This window comes from Prunus persica, chromosome G3, assembly GCF_000346465.2.
Source record: "Prunus persica cultivar Lovell chromosome G3, Prunus_persica_NCBIv2, whole genome shotgun sequence".
NCBI lineage: Eukaryota > Viridiplantae > Streptophyta > Magnoliopsida > Rosales > Rosaceae > Prunus > Prunus persica.
This window is the reverse complement of record NC_034011.1, coordinates 13,003,473-13,022,227: the sequence shown is the minus strand read 5'-3', so window position 1 is coordinate 13,022,227 and position 18,755 is coordinate 13,003,473. Positions and strand designations below refer to the sequence as shown.

The following is an 18,755-nucleotide window of genomic DNA, read 5'->3' as shown; positions in this document are numbered from 1 at the left end:
TGAATTTTATTTAGCAAAAGGCCTCTCTTTTGGATATGCATTAATGGAAAAGGATTAAAATTGATGTTTGGGACAAACTTTAACACCAAATACAAATGTGGAAGACCTTTGACTATGACTATTGGTGTGGTAGCACTGGCTGACCTAGAAATTTTTTAGCGGAGGTGCAATTTTGAAAGGTTAAAAACTTTTTATGGATTGAACATCTAAGGCTTTTTACCTACATTGACCTTAGGCCCCTTCATGCATTCATATCATACATGAAAATTTGTTTTATGTAAAAATATTGACTAAGTATGAAAAATAGTTTTTCGGAATAATCATGTTCTCAAGATAATTTTTAGCAGCTTTTATTCCTTACACAAAGAAAACTTGATTTTATGAGATTTTAGTATGAAGTATATATTGACTTAGTGAGCCATCATTTTTAGCCTAAATCTTATTTTGCACTAAAACCGATTTTTCATGTTTTGATTCGGTGGGAATTTTATTTGAATCCAAATAGGGGGTACTTCCTTATTTCTCCCTCCTCTTGCTTGTTCAGTATGCACAGACACAAATTGTTCGGATAACCTTGAAGCTACAAAGGCATCCCAGTCTGCTTTCTCTACGAATTTATATAGTTCAGGGGGTTGTCTTAACTTCTCCTTCTCATTGATGAATGGAAGGATATGATGCCTCGTTAGTGTAGACTTGAAATCTTGCCATTTTTTTCCAGCAGATGATAACACCATTTTCTTGCCCCCTTGACATACCATGTCGACGGCTTCCCAAATTTGCTCTTTTATATTCTTCCGGATTTCAGTCCATTTCTTGTCCACAATTGGGAGCTTGGAGCTTGCCAACACACCAATGTAGGACTGCATCTCAATATGTGCAAGCCATATGGTTTTTCCCTTTTATTATACTAAATAACTGGCTTGATTTTCTGCAATTTTATTTTCACAACACGGGGCATTGTGTTTATACCCCCAACTTGACTTTGGCTCCTTAGAAAATGTTGTCGTGCTGCCTGGTTCTGTCTCAACAGATGAAACAAACTTCATCTTCTTCGTGGACTTGGTTTGAGGTTTTGAAACTTTAAGCTCCGTACATTGATTTTTTTTTTTCAAGCTAGAATCCTTACTTTGCGCTTGAGAAACCATGGTTATAGAGAAATCAAACCTGCAAGTGAAAATATTTTAGATTTTCAAATAACAAAAATGACGGTTATTTTTAAAAATCCACCTAGTATTCAATTTCACTCAACTCTAGATAATAACAATCGATGTAATAAGGAATTTATCACGTCGGTAGGTAATTACCGACGTGGTATTACAAAAACAGAGAAGTGGTTCTAGACCCTTTCGTTCTTGTCTTTATTTTTTATCAAATTTTGAAAAACGTAAAATGATTTTCACCAAAAAAAAAAGTAAAAAAGATTTTCAAAACAAAAACTATGGTTACAAAGAAATCAAACCTGCAAGGTAAAATTCGATGGTCATTTAAAAACAACAGCGTAGTATATCATTTCACACGATGCCAGAATCAGAACAACTGAAGTAATAAAAATTTTCCTGGCGGTATTTAATTACCATCGTGGTTTATGATTTCAAACCACGTAAATAAGAAGCCACCGTCGTCTTATTTAGTTGAAATACAAAATACTGAGTAGTGGTGCCAGACACTTTCGTTCTTTGTCTGTATATTTTATCAAACTTGAAAAAATGTAAAAAGATTTTCACCATAGAAAACTAAAGAGATTTTCAAAACAAAAACCTATAATGATATGCACATGCAAAGCAGGAACAAAGAAAGTGAGAAATGCTTACCTTCTGCGTGCAATGAAAGTTTTCTCTTTGAGTTGGGAGTTTCAGTTCGTAGACGAAGACGAACAGGAGAGGAAGACGATGAGATTCAGATACGGCGCTTTGGGAAGGAAAAATGAGAGGAGCGTGAAATTTTTCTCGAGTTTGGAAATAGTAAAAGTGTAGTTCAGGTAAGGCAAAAAGTTTAAATTATTGACTAAGCGTTTCATAACATGACGCTATTAAAAGAAACCGCCCTAGTATTTACTCTTATACGCTATATAGATTAAGTTACCGCCCTTGGTACAACACTTTATACGACACCTATTTTTCCGAAAACACCGCGTTTAGATGACATCACACGACCATTAGTTCTTCCAAAACGACATAGCCTGCCGTGTTCAGTTTCAAACACAACGACCGTATATGAAATAATACCGACGTTAAAACTTTTATTTAGAACAACCGTTTGTTTATGGAAACCAACTTCTAAAATTCTGTTTAATACGGCGCTTAATAAAAAATAAGCGCCTTGGAGTTTGTTTATTTGACGACGTAGTTAATAATGTGACTGATGTGGTTAGGAAAGATTAATTTTTTAAATTGGGGCTTTTCATGAGTTCTTTCACTTAGGGTTCCAAGTTGAAATAAAATCACATTCTTCTGGCCTTTGCTCTCTCTCACCTCTCTGGAGGCAATAATTTGGATGTTAACGAAGTATGTATTTTGGTGTATCTCAAAGACACCAAAATGCACACATTGTTAACTTTCAAAAAATTGTCTTTCTCAGTCCTCTCTCTCTAGTTTAAGGCAAATTGTTTGCATTTTGATGCGTATGTGCCTTTGTGTATCTCAAACACACAAGGACACATACGTAATCAATGTCTAAAATATTGTCTTTCTCATATTGGTGGTTCAATTATGATGAGGAACATAGCTCCCACTGGTAAGATTTCATATCTCTTGGGATCTCATTTGCAATTGTCGGCTATGACTATTTTCTATATAAACCGTCGTCGTTTTTTTTTTTCATTCTTGTGATTTTGTTCATCTACCATCGTAGGCTACAAAAATCCAAAAAAAATCTTAAAAAGCAAAACAATAAGACGACGGTTTACAAATAAGGCAGACATATAAAACAAAGGCTTATTTATGTACATGCCCTTTGTGCTTTCAAAGTTGTCTCAGATTACCACCTGTTCTTTATAATGTCTCAAAATACCACCTACACTTTTAATAACTGTCTCATGTTACCTCTTTTGTCCCTATTAAGAGACGTTCCGTTATGTGATAGGCTTATTGAGTAATTTGGGGTCTATGTTGGTGGTGGGTGGAGATTTTTGGGAGATAAATCTTATGGAGGTTGTTGTGATGAGTGGGTGAGGCTTGGTTATGGGTTCAAAGGTTGAGAGGGTGAAGAGGAGGGTGATGGAGACCAAAAGGGCACATATGGAAATTGTGGATTGGGCTTTGGACAGAAGGAGATTATTGATATTGGTTCGTCTGAAAATTGTGCATGTTTTTTATGAAGAAGAAGAATAATAAGAAGAAGAAGAAGATGAGGAAGGAGATGGGGAAGAGGATGATGAAGAAGAGAAAAGCTTGTTACTTTTGTCAACAATGGTTGTGTCGTTGTCTTCTGGAAAGAAGACTAGAAGCAAACCCATACCCCAAGAAGTGGGAGCCACATCACGTAACAGAATGTCTCTTAATACTGACAAAATAAGTAACGTGAGACAGTTATTAAAAGTGTAGGTGGTATTTTGAGACGTTTCAAAGAACATATGGTAATATGAGACAACTTTGAAAGCAGAGAGGCGCATGTACATAAATAATAAATATGACAGTAATAATTTTCACTTAACGATGTGGTAAGAAATGTTATACGACGCTATAACTAAAGAAACCTACTGTCGTGGTGTTCAAATTAAATTCGTCTTGACATAGTAAAAATACGAGTGAATATTATGAATTTAGACGTCGTTATCTACTCTTCTAGTGTCGAGGTTCACTGAACCCTATACGATAGTAGTTTTATAAATTCCGTCGTAGTACATATATGGTAAAACGTCGATCATTTTATCTTTATTGTCGTCGTACATGGCTTGAATATGGCGCATCTTACTAATAGTACTGACGTGGATTTTGTTAAAATTATATGACACTGATTAAGAATAGATGGTGTATAGACCTAGAAGTTAACATGACAGCTGTTTTTGTAAATCGTCCTTTTTACTTTCTACGTCGGTTGTTTCCTACACGTTGTCGTTGATTTTGAGCTTAGAATTTGAGTGAGGAGAAAACGTCTTTAATAAGACGACGCTTGTTAAGTTTGATGCATCGTGTTTTTGAAATACCCACGTCTTTTTTCTGTTACCGTCGTCTTTCTAAACATAACGATGGTATTATTTTCTTCCGTCGTTGTTTTTTGGTCGTCTTTTTCCCATTTTGTAGTAGTGTAAGTTCTCCTCATAAACCTTCTTAGATTAGTATCTCTGAATATTGAGGTTCTTCATGCTTCAAAATTTGAGAAAGAAGATGGATAGAGTAGAGAACCGAGAGAGAAGAATTTTTCTTCCCTGGGTAAGGAGAGAATATAATTATTATTGAAGAAGGAATACATATTATATATATATAAATAATATTACATATATGATAGGATTTTTAGAACCTGCGCAATAGGGTTAAAATCACTGAAAATACTTGCAAGAATATAAGGTAATTGTAGTATAAGTGCTCATGCAAGGTCGTTGTCCCCAAAGATTGTTTGACTAATTTGTAATTAAACTAACTCTTAATTAATAACTAAAATAGATTTTATCAAAGATTTGAAGTTTATAAATTTCAAAAGATTAAATTAAAAATAAAAGAAATCTGAAAGTTGAGAAATAAAAACAAAGAAGAAAAACGTTTTTTTTTATAAAAACAATTTAGAGAAAACTAAGGTTTAGCCATCACCGTCACAATCCTATGCAATTCTATCAACTGCATATGAATTTCCACATATATACTTTGAAAGTTAGGTTTTCCTAATGCATATTTTCCTTGTGATGTTCAAGCGAAAACGTATATCTAACATACAATCCGTCTGTGATGTTCAGATCAAATATAAACATGCAAGACTCATTAAGTTTGTGAAAACCCTTTGAAAATCCATGCAACCCTTAAGAGAGTGATGTTCAACTTAAGTGAACTTACAACTACTAATCACAAGAAGCCATCCTCAATTTCAGGGTGATGTTCCAACAGAAATTGCATCAAATTAATTCTCTACATATCCTAATGGTGATCAGGCATTAAAATAGATAGATAGTTTGAAACGCAGTGATTAATAATTCAAAGCAAACATGCATCCATTCATAAGTAAATTATTAAAATTACATATTCATGCTAAGGCTTATGGCCTCGCCCTAGCAATTTGAATTAGTTACGTATACTCATAAGTAAAATCAAAGAAAATATCATTCGAATGAATAAGAATAAAAACACATTAAAGTAGAAGCTCTTCAAAAACCCCAGCCAAAGTCTCTGTCTTCCCCATAATTGCAAAAAAGAAAAGTCCCCAAAATTGATGTGAAAACCAACTTAAATACCTCCTAAAACCTAGCTGCCCAATCCCCACAAGGAATCTAAGTAAAATAAAATAATACTAGGAAATAAAATCCAAATTGGATTAGGAGAATCTGCCCAAAATCTGTCCAGCCACGTTTTTGCCTCAAATCTCCACCAAATCTGGCCCAAGACAGCTTGTTTTAAAGATAAAAATATTATGAACACTTCTCCAGAAGGTCACAAACCCATCCGAGGTCATCTTGGGCTCCAAAAATGCAATAAAATCCCAAAACGTCACTATTCCAGCACCCCACACTGCTCCTTTATTTTATTGCCAGAAAAATTCGTCCATTTGATTATGTTTTACTGCATAGGAAGTCGAAAGTCCTATATTGGAAATATAATTCAAAGTATCAAAATTCTTCTAAAATATTAACCAAAATATACTAAGAATGAGATTAAATATATAATATAAAATCGACTCATCAAAACACATAATAATTAGATGAAACTTCACTTTGTCAATTTCTCCCTCCCACTTCAAAGTTCAATCTACACTAACTTCCTTCTACACATGCATAGCATATATTAGCATATAAGTACGGCCCCTTCTAGTATTATTTACTTAAATAATTGGGATGTGGATTGTGTCGTCGGCAACGACTATATAAGCAGATCCCCAGTATAGAAGACTTAAAATAAGAGCCATCGGTATTCTTGAGCTACACATATAAACATACACACTTGGATAAATGGGTTTGAGTAATGATAAAGTGAGTGCTACTAGCCATGAGCTTCTTCAAGCTCAAGCTCATGTGTGGAATCATATCTTCCAGTTCATAAACTCCATGTCATTAAAGTGTGCAGTTCAATTAGGCATCCCAGATGTGATTCACAGCCATGGCCAACCCATATCCCTTTCCAATCTCATTTCCGGCCTCAATGTCCACCCTTCGAAAGCTCATTTCATTGAACGCCTCATGCGAATTCTCGTCCACTCCAATTTCTTTGCACAAGACCAGCAAGTTCAGCTACCACTTCTTCCAAACAATAACAACAATGAGAATATTGTTCATCAGGATCTTGATGATGGAGAGGAGGAAAAAGCTGTTGTGGTGTATAGCCTAACACCAGCTTCCAGGCTTCTCCTCAAGGAAGGTCCATTAAGCACCACACAATTTTTACTTATGATTCTTGATCCAGTAGTAACAGATCCATTTCATCTAATGGGCACTTGGTGCCAGATGAACAATCATGGAAATCATGATCATCCAGCTTCCCCATTTGAGATGGCACATGGTAGGCCTTTTTGGGGTTTGGCTGCTCAGCAACCAAAGTTTGGTAGCTTGTTTAATGAAGCAATGGAGGCTGACTCTCAACTGCTCGCAAGGGCAGTGGTTGAAGAGTGTGAAGGAGTTTTTGAGGGTTTGAATTCCTTGGTTGATGTTGGAGGTGGCACAGGAACCATGGCCAAGGCCATTGCCAAGGCCTTCCCGAACATCAATTGCACTGTCTTTGACCAACCACATGTTGTAGCAAACTTGCAAGGGACTCACAATTTGGATTTTGTTGGAGGAGACATGTTTGAGAAGATACCCCCAGCAAATGCAATTTTTCTCAAGGTAATTATAAAACTCAATTATTTCTCTCATTTGTATTATTCCTTAATTTCCTAATTAATCATTACGTTCTTGTTAGCAAACACATCTCACACTTGCCTTTGCAGAATTTTCTAAACTCTTTCCATGTTTTGCTTGGCTTTCAATCCGAGCTGTGTATTTAAGGAATTTTTATGGAGTTTAATAATAAACCTCAAAACGAAAAGACAATCTTGTTGAAGAATGTAAAGTCACACATTGGAAATTTAGACAAAATGTATAACATATGCCCTTTTGTATAAACCACACACCAGCTTGTACTATGCTAGTGGTTAATTTGGGGGTAAATCGATATTGCTAGTAGTGGTCACGGGTCCGTTTCTTTGAAATCTTAACAAACCTTACGATTCATAAATGAATAAGTAACGATGACATGCCAATTGATGCATGTACAAAGTATATTAAGCAGGTACCATACGCTAAATCTATGCACGGATGTGATTGTGGGTAGAAATTAAAGTAATTAACCATTGATTAATGTATGGCATCAATGATCAGTGGATTCTGCATGATTGGAGTGATGAGGAAAGCGTGAAGATATTGAAGAAGAGTAGAGAAGCAATTCTGAGCAAAAATGAAGGAGGAAAGGTTATCATCCTGGACATAAATATGTCTGCAGATAATAAGAAGATGGATAAGAAATCAATTGAAACTCAGCTCATGTTTGATATGTTGATGATGGTCGACCTCAATGGCAAAGAGCGTAGTGAAGCAGAGTGGGAAAAGCTCTTTCTGACTGCTGGATTCTCTCACTATAAGATTACACATACATTCGGCCTAAGGTCTCTTATTGAAGTTTACTTCTGAAAAAAAGTATCACTCTTTTAATTGCATGTTAAGTGCATGCGAATTTCATGAAATAAACCCTAAATCTGCTTTACCTCTTCTGGTGTATATGCATGTATTATCTAAGTTTGGATGTCTCCTTCGTCTTTGTAATCTTTAAAGTTTATGATTTAGCTCTTAAGAAATAAAAATGGTACGCAGTATCTCTCAGTCTAATAGTGTTTCTCAATGACAATGACATGGAAGAAGTTTTAATTTCAAAACACACCACCTCATTAGTAAAAAAATTTTTAAAAAATAATAATTTGTGCCCCAAAAAGAAAATGGAGAAGCCCAAATGCATGATGGACCAATCACACGGCCATGAATGAGAAACAGATTACATGCTAGTTCCAATCAATTTTTGGGAGTTAATTTAAAAAATAAATAGTTAACAACAATTGAAGCGTGGTTTCCTACGAGCTATGAAAAGGACCACAGTCCACGTTTAGCACTTGAGAAAACAAAAGCAAGCCTCGTGCAATTTGTTAATAGAATAAATAGTCTATAACAAACATCAAACATCAAACATCGGCAAGCAAAAACACATGTTTCCAAGAAAACCAACTGTTTATACCATTTCTGACTGACCAATTAATGAATGACACGTGGAGACCAAGCGTTGGAATCAGTTTAGAAATATTTAACTATAAACTAAGCAAGGCAATTTTTTTTTGGTCGAAAAGATCTTATATTCAAACATTACATATTATCAAATTACAGATCTCATCTGAGTCTCCCTCACTCCCTTGTCTAGATTATGGTCATGCCTCTACATCTAATTTCGCGCAAACTAATTTCACATCTACACCAGATTTTCAATTAATTTAACATACCAAAACCAACACAAGCAGAATATTTAAGAATTTTTTACTTAACCCTTGCACTTTGAACACAAGACTTGACCAATCTGCAGCAAGAAAAGAACCGAAATTTCAATCTTAAATATAAAACTAAGTCATACCCACCTGCCCAGTAATCTTATCAAGTTCCTTGATCAAATAAACTATGTTATATGAATCCTGCCACAGCCTACGTCCCAAAATTAAGGGGTGTATTCAGTTGAGATTTTAAAAGATTATTTTATGATAAATAAGTCTTGTGGTATTCAATTAAGACTTTTAAATAATTTAAAGAAGTCTTGTGGTGTTCGATTAAGACTATTAGGATTTTTAAAAGATGGTGCCAAAATCACGTGGTATTCAATCAAGACTTTAAACAAGTAACAAAAAGTCTTATAATATTCAAAAAAAAAAATTTAATGTAGAATTGTGTAAGACTTTTTAGTGAGAGGTTTAAATACGAAACCCTATGAGATTTTTCACGTGGGATTTTTTTTTTTCTCTCAAGAAAAATGAACTTACCAATAGTGCGAAAAGGCTTCTCTCGTTGCGTCATCCCGGTGCCTGAGTGGGAAAAACCTCAGGTGGTGCAGGAGGCATGGAGAAACTAAAAGGGTTTGTGCCTAATCCCATATCTTCCATTACCTTGAGCACTTGATGGACTCCAAGTGATCGACTCGGGATGCAGTGCTCACCTTTCAGTGGTACTCTTGAGCTTCTTTCCCCTTGTCAGCTTTCAGCAGGTAGCAATGCACAATTTTGATGAAGCGTGTATTGCTGGCCACCCAAACCTGCGCCACGCAGTCCTTGAGAAGAGCAGAGTCAACTAGACTAGGGTTAATCTGATCGGCTGAATCGCTTTTATCGACACCAATTTGTTCTGCAAGAACCTTCTCCATACAAAAGTGTGAGAAGCACTTTTCCAGTATGAGAAGCATTTCTTCTTTGTTCAGGATAAACAGTTCCGGGATTAGGGAGGATTAGTTGAGAAGACAAAAGGGTTTGCAATACGAGGAATGGATGTATCACAACGCATACTTGCTAGTAGTACATCAGTTCTTGGAGGTAGTGCAAAATATATGTTCTCCATTGGTAGTTCCATTGTTTCTGGAGCAGCTAAGATTTTCAATTTTTTTTTTTTTAATCTCACTTATGTTAGTTTCTAGATTTACTGAGAGGAAACAGAGTGGCAGAATTGAATACTTCATTAAGTGAAAGATGGCTGTTAAATAGCCTTACAAAAACAGAAAAGAAACTTGCACGACTGATAAGCGTATTATTTCCTATATTTTTATACCTTTTATATATAGGTTTTGTAGGGAAAGTTAATTAAAAAGAGTATTATTACTTTACTTTCCTTATTTTCAGCTATTCTACGCTCTTGGAAGGATTTCAACTGAAAGTCGACTTTTCGAATGAATTTTAGTGCAAGGCCAATTGTAGAAGAAACTAAGACATTGAAGATCATTGTATAAGTTTCATAATTTTCTACCAGGCCAAATGCTCCAGACGTGCAAGTCAAGACAGCCTAAGTTGAATCCCATTAGAACTGCACTGCTGTGGAAGATTGAAGATTTGAATAGTTTTCCGATTTTTCCTAGTGGCGTGTAATATATGCTTGGAAAGCTTAGAGATAAAGCTACGTTTATCATATTTTTTCAGAATTTTCTAGGAAGTAGAACGACGCCAAAACATGCATGCAAGTTGGCTGACGTGTTTCCTAGTCAAAGAAGGATTCTTTCCTAGTTTGTTTCCTTAATTGTTTGAGATTTTGTTTTTCTTTAGGAGAGTTTTTCTAGACCTTTTTAGAGTAGGGTTTAGTTATTTTACACTATATAAGGTCACCCTAAGGATCTCTTTAGAGGATCATATTTTCTATCATCTTCCCTTATACAACTTTCATACACCCACAAATATATCAGAGAGAGAGCCAAGAATTTGTTGTCACTGTGTTGCTGTGGAGAATCCAGAGATCAAGTCCATCTGCCAAATCAGTTTTATGACAACAATTCTCTTCTTTATCTTTTTTTTTTTTGTCATGAACTAATTTTTCTTGCTAGGGCTACAATGTAGCCTAACCATGAATACTAAATTTTTATAGTTATATTAATTTTTGATTACTATTCCATGTTGAGTATTTGTTATTGTTCTTAATGCTTTGAATATCTGGCCAATATTTAATCACTACTACATTTTAGTATTTGCGCGACGAATTCAATTTCGTCGCGCAGACTAACATATAGTCGCACGAATGCAAGCGCGATATAAAAATCGTCGCGCGTTATCTGTCGCGCAAAGATCGTGAAGAAAGACTTTGCACGACCGATTCTACCACTCGTCGCGCAATTTTGTGCGACGGTTATCCTTCGTTACACAAAAGGTTCAGAGATGACGAAAACGTTCGTCGCACAAAATTACGCGCGACGAAAGTAGATTCGTCGCCACAACAATGCACGGCGAATAATTTTCGTCGTGCAATACGTCTTGTAGACATTTGCGGCACCAAGAGTTCATCGTCGCGCAATTCGGGTACACGTATTATGTGACGAAACAATGTTGTCGCGCATAACCTTTTACGCGACGGCAAATTTCGTCGCGCGATACGTGCCCAAAAAATTTGCGCGACACAATACTGTTGCCGCGGAAATCCATTTTAGCGACGAAAACGTTCGTCGCGCAAAAATAATTATATGTATTTAAAAAAATGAAACATTATTTTTTCAGAATATATAAATTTGCGCGACGACAAAGCTTTCGTCGCGCAAAATTAATATATACATTTATTATATAATTATAATATTACTTTTGTTTTATTTTATAAAAAAACAAATTTGGTTTTTTTTTTGGGTAATAAAATGAAATTCCAATAATAAAAAAATTGAAGTCAATAACAAATTTATTATATAAAATAAATGTATGCTACAAGAGAAAGATTTAAAAAATAATTACGAAAATAAAAAAACTAATCAAATAATGTTCCAAAATCTACATTATAGTCTGGCACATGCGGTGCAGAGGTCTGGGGGTCTACAGGGGCCGGCGTCTGGTGGGGATGCTCGGGATGGATGGGCTCGGAGGTCGGCGCATCAAAATGCGGGACTGGAATGCCGGATTGTGCCAGGAACTGCAGAATGACCGACATCTGACTCTGAAGAGTGGCCACCTGTGCTGTCAAAGCAGTGACCTGACTGTTTGACTGCGCTGATGAACGGGGTCTGGGTTCCCTCCGCCTGGCATTCCCCATCCCTCGACAATATGTCCCCGATCTCCTCCCTAGAGTCTGATCCAATGTCTCTGTCAAGATCTGAAACCCAGCATCCTGTGGAGGATCCACAGACTCGATCTGAGTATCGGGAGGAAGTTGGGAGGCGGACTCCTGAAGAACCAACTGGCTCCTCTCCACCATCGTCGTCTGTTTAGCATAACATAAAATATAAATTCAAACATTCATATAATAACCTTTAAAGTTGAATGCGTAACATAAGAATTAAAATTAAATAATACTTACATGAAGGGACTCGGCCAACTCATTCCCAGGTCGAACATAAACGTCGCCAAAGACGTCGATCTCTGGGAATTTGGACCCCCCCCCCCTAAATTGAACAAAAGAAGAAAAATATTAGTACGAAAAAATAAATTAAGAATAATGAAAAAGTAAAAATTAAATAAAAATTATTTTATTATTACCTGACGCCATGCATCCATCCTATGTGAGAAGGGCCTGGAACCCGAATGATGGAGAAGAGTCTTCTTCTTCCTATTGCCCTTATTGATTTTGGCTTTATTCTGTTATACAAAAAATAAAACGTATTAGTTGAAATTGAAATTAAATATAAAAAATTAAAAAAACATTAGTAAGAAAATAAAATTAAATATAAAAAATTACCACAAAAGCGGGCGCCTGAAAATGAGCGCAGAGCCACGCCCAACTATCCTCTCGGCCCTCAAGCTCTTTCGGGCAACCCTCTTGAAGAGCGACTTGCGGATCATCAAACGCCTCAAAATGGTGGTGCAAGTCGCTCTTCCACTGTTTGTACCTCTCAGAGAAGAGTCTGTTGACGTACACCAACGACTCTTCGTCAAGGTCCTCCAAGTTGTAGTTCGTCTGCAATAAATTAATTACATACATTTAAATAATATAAATATAACGTTTGAAAGAAAAAGAATGAAAAGGCCTACATACCGATAACTGGCCGCGAACCTCAATCTTGGTCTTGTCACGCATCACCTTCCAAGACTTCCATTGCATTGGGCAATAGTTCCGAATGACATGACCAATGTCGTGGGCCAAGGAGCTATGCAACTCTGCCGTCGGTGCAGCCCGACGTCGCTCGTCGTATCCGATGTTGATACGACTGTTGGTCACCCGGGTGACCTTCGCCGTCTTCAACTGCCGACACGGCCCTCGGGTGTTCTTCTTAGCTGCAAAGAAAGATGACATGAATGTTAAATAAATAACAAATTTAACAATAAAATACACACACACAAAAACAAAAACAAAAACAAGAAATAAAAAAGAAAATTAACTGGAGAAAAAGGAAAGCTATAACTGGTTGTGACCCCGACGCATCAGTGGATGTGGTGTCGGTGGTGCTGGCGGGCCGATGACGCCGCCTGGCGCTAACAGGCTGCGCCACTGATGACGCTGATGAGGCAGGCGCCTGGGACCCCGCAGGTCCAACTGCCAAGTGGTCCATCGGTGTTGGCGCAGTGGCAGCAGATGCTGGAGCAGTGGCAGCAGATGTCGGCTGAGTCGGGGGCTCAGAACTCTGCGTGGTCGTCACCGCCCTACGACGTCTAATCAGGTCTGACATCTGCACAATTTCATTAATACACATACAAATTAATAAAATATACGAATATTTGAAAACACATACAATTTTATCCGGGACTCCGATCCATGATCCGTCGAATCCTAGACGATCCAAGAAATACAAGGTACACCATACGTGAGTTTGAGTTCGATCCAACGGTCCGAACATAACAATCCCGGAAATCGCACAATAGGCAAAATCCGTTCGAGATGCAAACGGTAACCAAATTCCAATCCGAAAACACCTACGCGCTCGTGACAACTACAAGATTGCACTGGAACCTAATTCAGGTGGCTACAGTAACCCACGCGCCGCCCCACTCGCCGGCAGCCCGCGGGTGTCCAAAGCGATACCAATCGCCGGAAAATTCTAAAAACTAAGGGCCAAGGTTCCTACCCTAGGTTCAAAACATCAATTGGAGCCACTTTTGTTCTCGGACATACCCCGAAAAATGGCCGGAAGTGGCCGGAATTGAAAATCAAAAATCGGCTGAAACTTAGGGTTTCAAATTAACTGCCCTATTGCAACAATTTCAGAAATCCTACCCAACCATCAGCTAAAGCATCAAAAATAGGACAGAAACCATACCTCAGGTGTCGGAATTGGTCGCCAGAGGAGAGAGATCGACGGCGGCGCAGATTCGGTGAAAACCGAAGAAATTACGGCGGCTGGCTCGACGGTGAGGGCGGGGGAGCTCTGGGGTACCACCGTTGTGGCGGCGGGTTCCAAATCCAGCGAGGTAGGAGGCGGAGCTGACGGCGGAGAGAGAGACGAAGAGGTTTACAGTTTCTAAAATCTGGGGAAGAATGAGGCCATCGCGTGGTTTCTGAAATTTTATTCTTTTTTGCGCGACGAAGGTAAGAAAACGTCGCTCAAGAAATTTTAAATGACTATTGCGCGACGAAACAGGTACGTGTTCCGTCGCGCAATGTCGTTAATCCGCCAAAATTTGGTAAAATGGTGGTTTTTGAGCGACGCACAACGCAGCTTGTCGTCGCGCAATGTTGGCAGTCCACCAAAATTTGGGGTTTAGGGTTTAACGGGCGAGATTGAAATCTTGCGCGACACACAACGCAGCCTGTCGTCGCGCAATGTTGGCAGTCCGCCAAAATTTGGGATTTAGGGTTTAGCGGGTGAGATTGAAATGTTGCGCGACGCATAACGCAGCATGTCGTCGCGTAATGTTGGCAGTCCGCCAAAATTTGGGACCTAGGGTTTAGTGGGCGAGAACTTGCGCGAAGTATACGTGGACCGTCGCGCAAAAACTCGCAAAAAAATGTATGCTAACCGTCCAAGGCGGAAGACGGTGAAAAGGAGAAAGGGCTGGCTGAGATTGCGCGACGAGTACGTACAGCGTCGCGCAAAAACTCGCAAAATTTTTTGACTAAGTGTCCAAGGAGGAAGAGTGTGGAAGGTGAAAGTTCTGGCTGATATCGCGCGACGAACAGCATTGGTTTTGTCGCGCAAGACTGTTCCATACAGGCTATGTGCGACCAATTATACTTTGTCCCGCACTGTTGTGATAACAGCAACATTTTTGGTTTTATTGTGGAGAGATTGCGCGACGAATATGATAAACGTCGCGCAAGTCAGCTTTCTGTAAACGCGAAAATATTTGTGACCAAGTGTTGAAGGAGGAAGCGCGACGACGAGTCGTTTATTCGTCGCGCAAGACCGTTGTATGGAGGCTTTGTGCGACCAAAGAGAGTTATTCGTCGCGCAAACCCTAAACCCTAAACCGCAGAAACCCTAAACCCGGAACTAGTTTTCATGATCCAACAGGCAAACTTGTTTTTTTATACTTCGAGATCGTATATGCCGAAAATTGAAAAAAACAAACATTAAGAGATCAAGTAACAGGACGAAACTTGTCGACGGTTCTAAATGAAAAGTCATGATTTAACGGTTATTTTTGCTCTGATTTGTATGATTTTTTATAGCTACTTTTCTTTACCCTATATGAATACAATTACTGAATTTGATCTTCAATTTCAGATGTTTACACTAGGGTGATACGACATAATGTTATGTTATATTTAACGAAAGTATAAGTAAACTATTCATTGTTGGTGAATATACGGTTTTGATGGCAAACGCATTCTACGAAAATAGTTTCAGCAATCCAGCCGTCAAACTTGTTTATTTGTACTTCGAGATCTTAGATCCCAAAAAGCGAAAAAATCAAACATTCAAAGATCAAGTAACGGGACAAAACTTTTGAACGGTTATAAATGAAAACTCATGATTTAATGGTTATTATAACTCCGATTTTGATGAATGTTTACAGCTACACTCCATGACCCTATATGAATACAATGAACTAACTCGATCGTCAATTTCAAATATATATGTGCATATATAATATATATTATAAAATAATATATATTTGCACGACGAACATATGTTTATCGTCGCGCAAACTTTCATCGCGTGACGGACGACACGTTGTCGCGCAATTTTTTAACTTCACGCGACTAGTGTATTTTGGGTCACACAAACTTTGCACGACGACGTTTACTTCGTCACGCAAACATGGCACGACGGGGTTTACTTCGTCGCGCAAGGGTTTTCAGTTTTGAAAAATGTTTGTTGTCAATAATTTTCAAACTTTGTATAAAAATGTTTGGATATATTTATTTATCAATGTTTTATAACAAATTTTGTATCATTTTCATTTTGTAAATGTGTTTTGTCAAAAAAAAATTAAAATTTATTATTAAAAGGGTTTCGATATATTGATTTACCAATGTTTTATAACTAAATTTATTTGAATAATGTTTCAGTTGTCCACATATAAGGTTTGGATATAACAACTGCATATATTCAAACATTTGTATTACACAAAGTCTGTACACTAACATAATAAAATTACAAAAAATTTAATTATTCATCATCTGAACTATAATAACTTTCGTTATCGTCGCTATCATCACTTTCGGTCTCCCAATCCTCCTCCTCCTCCTCTACTATAACTACATCATCTTCGCTGCTCGGGCCCACTGCAACATCGAATCTTGGAAGATCCCCGAGGTCAATTGTAATTGACTGAATCGGTATTTCGATTGAAGACACTCCTTGTATTTGAAACGGTTCTTGTATAACATGTGTATCTCGAAGTGTTTCCGCATCATTTTTCATTGATGATTCTAAACGTTGGTCAGCCACATTGTCGACGTCGTTGTCAGTTAGGTCTAGTTCTGGTATAGCATACATGTTCCTATGATCCAATCTAGATACACAATTTGTGTTGCCATATTCGCCAAAATGTAAGGGTCGTCATCATACCAAGTTCTGTTAATATTCACAGATAGTAAGCCATGGTCGATTTTAACACTTCCCGGCCTATTTGGGTTGCTATCAAACCATCGACACTTAAACATGATCACTTGGTATCGATCTTTGTAAAGCAATTGAACGACATTTGTGAGTTTGCCATAGAAATCAATGTTCGTACTTTCGCCTCCACCTGGGACATGGACACCGCTGTTTTGCGTACACAACTTGTCATCTCGTGCAGCCCCTAAAAATTTAACGCCATTAATATAACAACCCGAAAATAATTCAGCGCGAATCGGGCCGAAGGCCAAGTTATATAACTCATCACTGTAAGTGGGGGAATTCGATGATTTTAACTTATTCACCTAATATAATAGAAAACCATGATAAAATTAAATACTACAATTTATATTTGTGAAATACAAAACACTTATAACTTACAGATTCTAAAAACCATTGTGGAAACAATTCACGTTGTTTCTGGGCAACTAAATGTGATGGATGTTCTCGCTTCATCATCTCTTCATGCTCATCTAAGTATGCCATTATCTCATCACAATTGTTCAGTACGAACCAATGCGCTACTTCCATGTCATTTCTAGAAAACGACTCCCCTCGTCCAGGATCTCCAAAGGGCCGTGCGCTTTGGGCAAAAACAGAAAGTTTTTCCTTTCTCATACCTCCGTCGTTATTACGCTGAGGAAGATTGAAAGCCGTCTCCACATCTTTTAAATACATTCCACAGAAAGTAAGCGACTCATATTGAACCCAAGCCTCTATAATTGATCCTTCGGGCTTCGCCCTGTTGCGTACACTTTTTTTCAACTTTCCGAGAAGCCTGTCAAAATAAAAAGATATGATACAAATTAGCAAGCCTGTGATAATGATGCATACACAAACGAAAAGGATTATATACCTTTCTATTGGATACATCCAGCGATAGTTGACAGGACCAGCAAGTAATGCCTCTTCTGGCAAGTGAACCATCACGTGCATCATACTTGTGAAGAAAGCTGGAGGAAATATTATCTCAAACTTGCATAGGACTTGGACAATGTCATGGCGCAACTGCAATATGTCTGTCTTTCGCAATGTTTTTGCCGTCAGTTGGGAAAAAAATATGGACAACAACATGATTGGCTTCATCACATCTTCCGGTAGTAGATGTCGAATACCCACAGGAAGTAGGCGTTGCATAAGCACATGGCAGTCATGGCTCTTAAGTCCAGTAAATTTACCCCCGTCAACATTCATGCAACGTGCGATATTAGAAGCATACCCATCAGGAAACTTTACAGACGATACAAACTTTAGAAACTCTTTTTTGTCATTCAGTTTCATAGAAAAGAATGCAAGATCCCTTCTTGCTTTATCACTGTCCCTGTTCATCCATAATCCCCTTCGTATGCCCATTCTTTCCAAATCAAGACGGGCTTTGATTGTGTCCTTTGTCTTGCCCTCGATATCTAGAATCGTGCCCACCAATGTGTCAAATACATTTTTCTCAACATGCATCACATCTAGATTGTGCCTCAATTTGAGTTTCGACCAATATGGGAGCTCAAAAAGCATAGGCTTGTGAGTCCAGTTCATATGTGTCGAAGGTCTGGTCCGGCTAACTGTTTTTCCGAACGGAGCAAAATCCAAACGGTTAAGCTGTTCCAAGATCTCATCACCGGACCATTCTCTAGGTCTGAGGCGACGCTCTGTATTCCCGTCAAACTCTTTATCTTTTTCCCGCCACTCGTGGTCCCATGGCAACCATCTCCGATGACTAAGGTAACAAACTTTTCCCGCGTGCCAACCAGAAGTTACATCTTCCTTGCATACAGGACATGCCATATAACCCTTTGTGCTCCACCCAGAAACCATTGCATATGCTGGAAAATCATTCACAGTCCACATAACTGCTGCCCGCAAAGTGAACATCTTCCCAGTTGATTTATCGTACGTGCGAACACCGTTTGTCCATAAATCCTTCAGCTCATCAACCAGCGGCCT

At 38.0% G+C, this 18,755-nt stretch overlaps 1 protein-coding gene across 1 annotated transcript; it reads left to right on the top strand.

Annotated features, from left to right (window-relative positions):
• LOC109947814 (trans-resveratrol di-O-methyltransferase-like) lies at positions 6,055–7,993 on the top strand. The gene is made up of 2 exons (XM_020558981.1): positions 6,055–6,961; positions 7,496–7,993. Exons 1-2 carry the CDS (start codon positions 6,092–6,094, stop codon positions 7,802–7,804), a joined length of 1,179 nt encoding a protein of 392 aa, XP_020414570.1. The 5' UTR covers positions 6,055–6,091; the 3' UTR covers positions 7,805–7,993.

Excerpts from the sequence above, each read along its gene's own strand:
- LOC109947814 (XM_020558981.1), top strand. The coding sequence starts at position 6,092 with ATGGGTTTGAGTAATGATAAAGTGAGTGCTACTAGCCATGAGCTTCTT. Across the intron at positions 6,962-7,495 it reads CAAATGCAATTTTTCTCAAG|TGGATTCTGCATGATTGGAG; the intron begins GTAATTATAAAA and ends ATCAATGATCAG.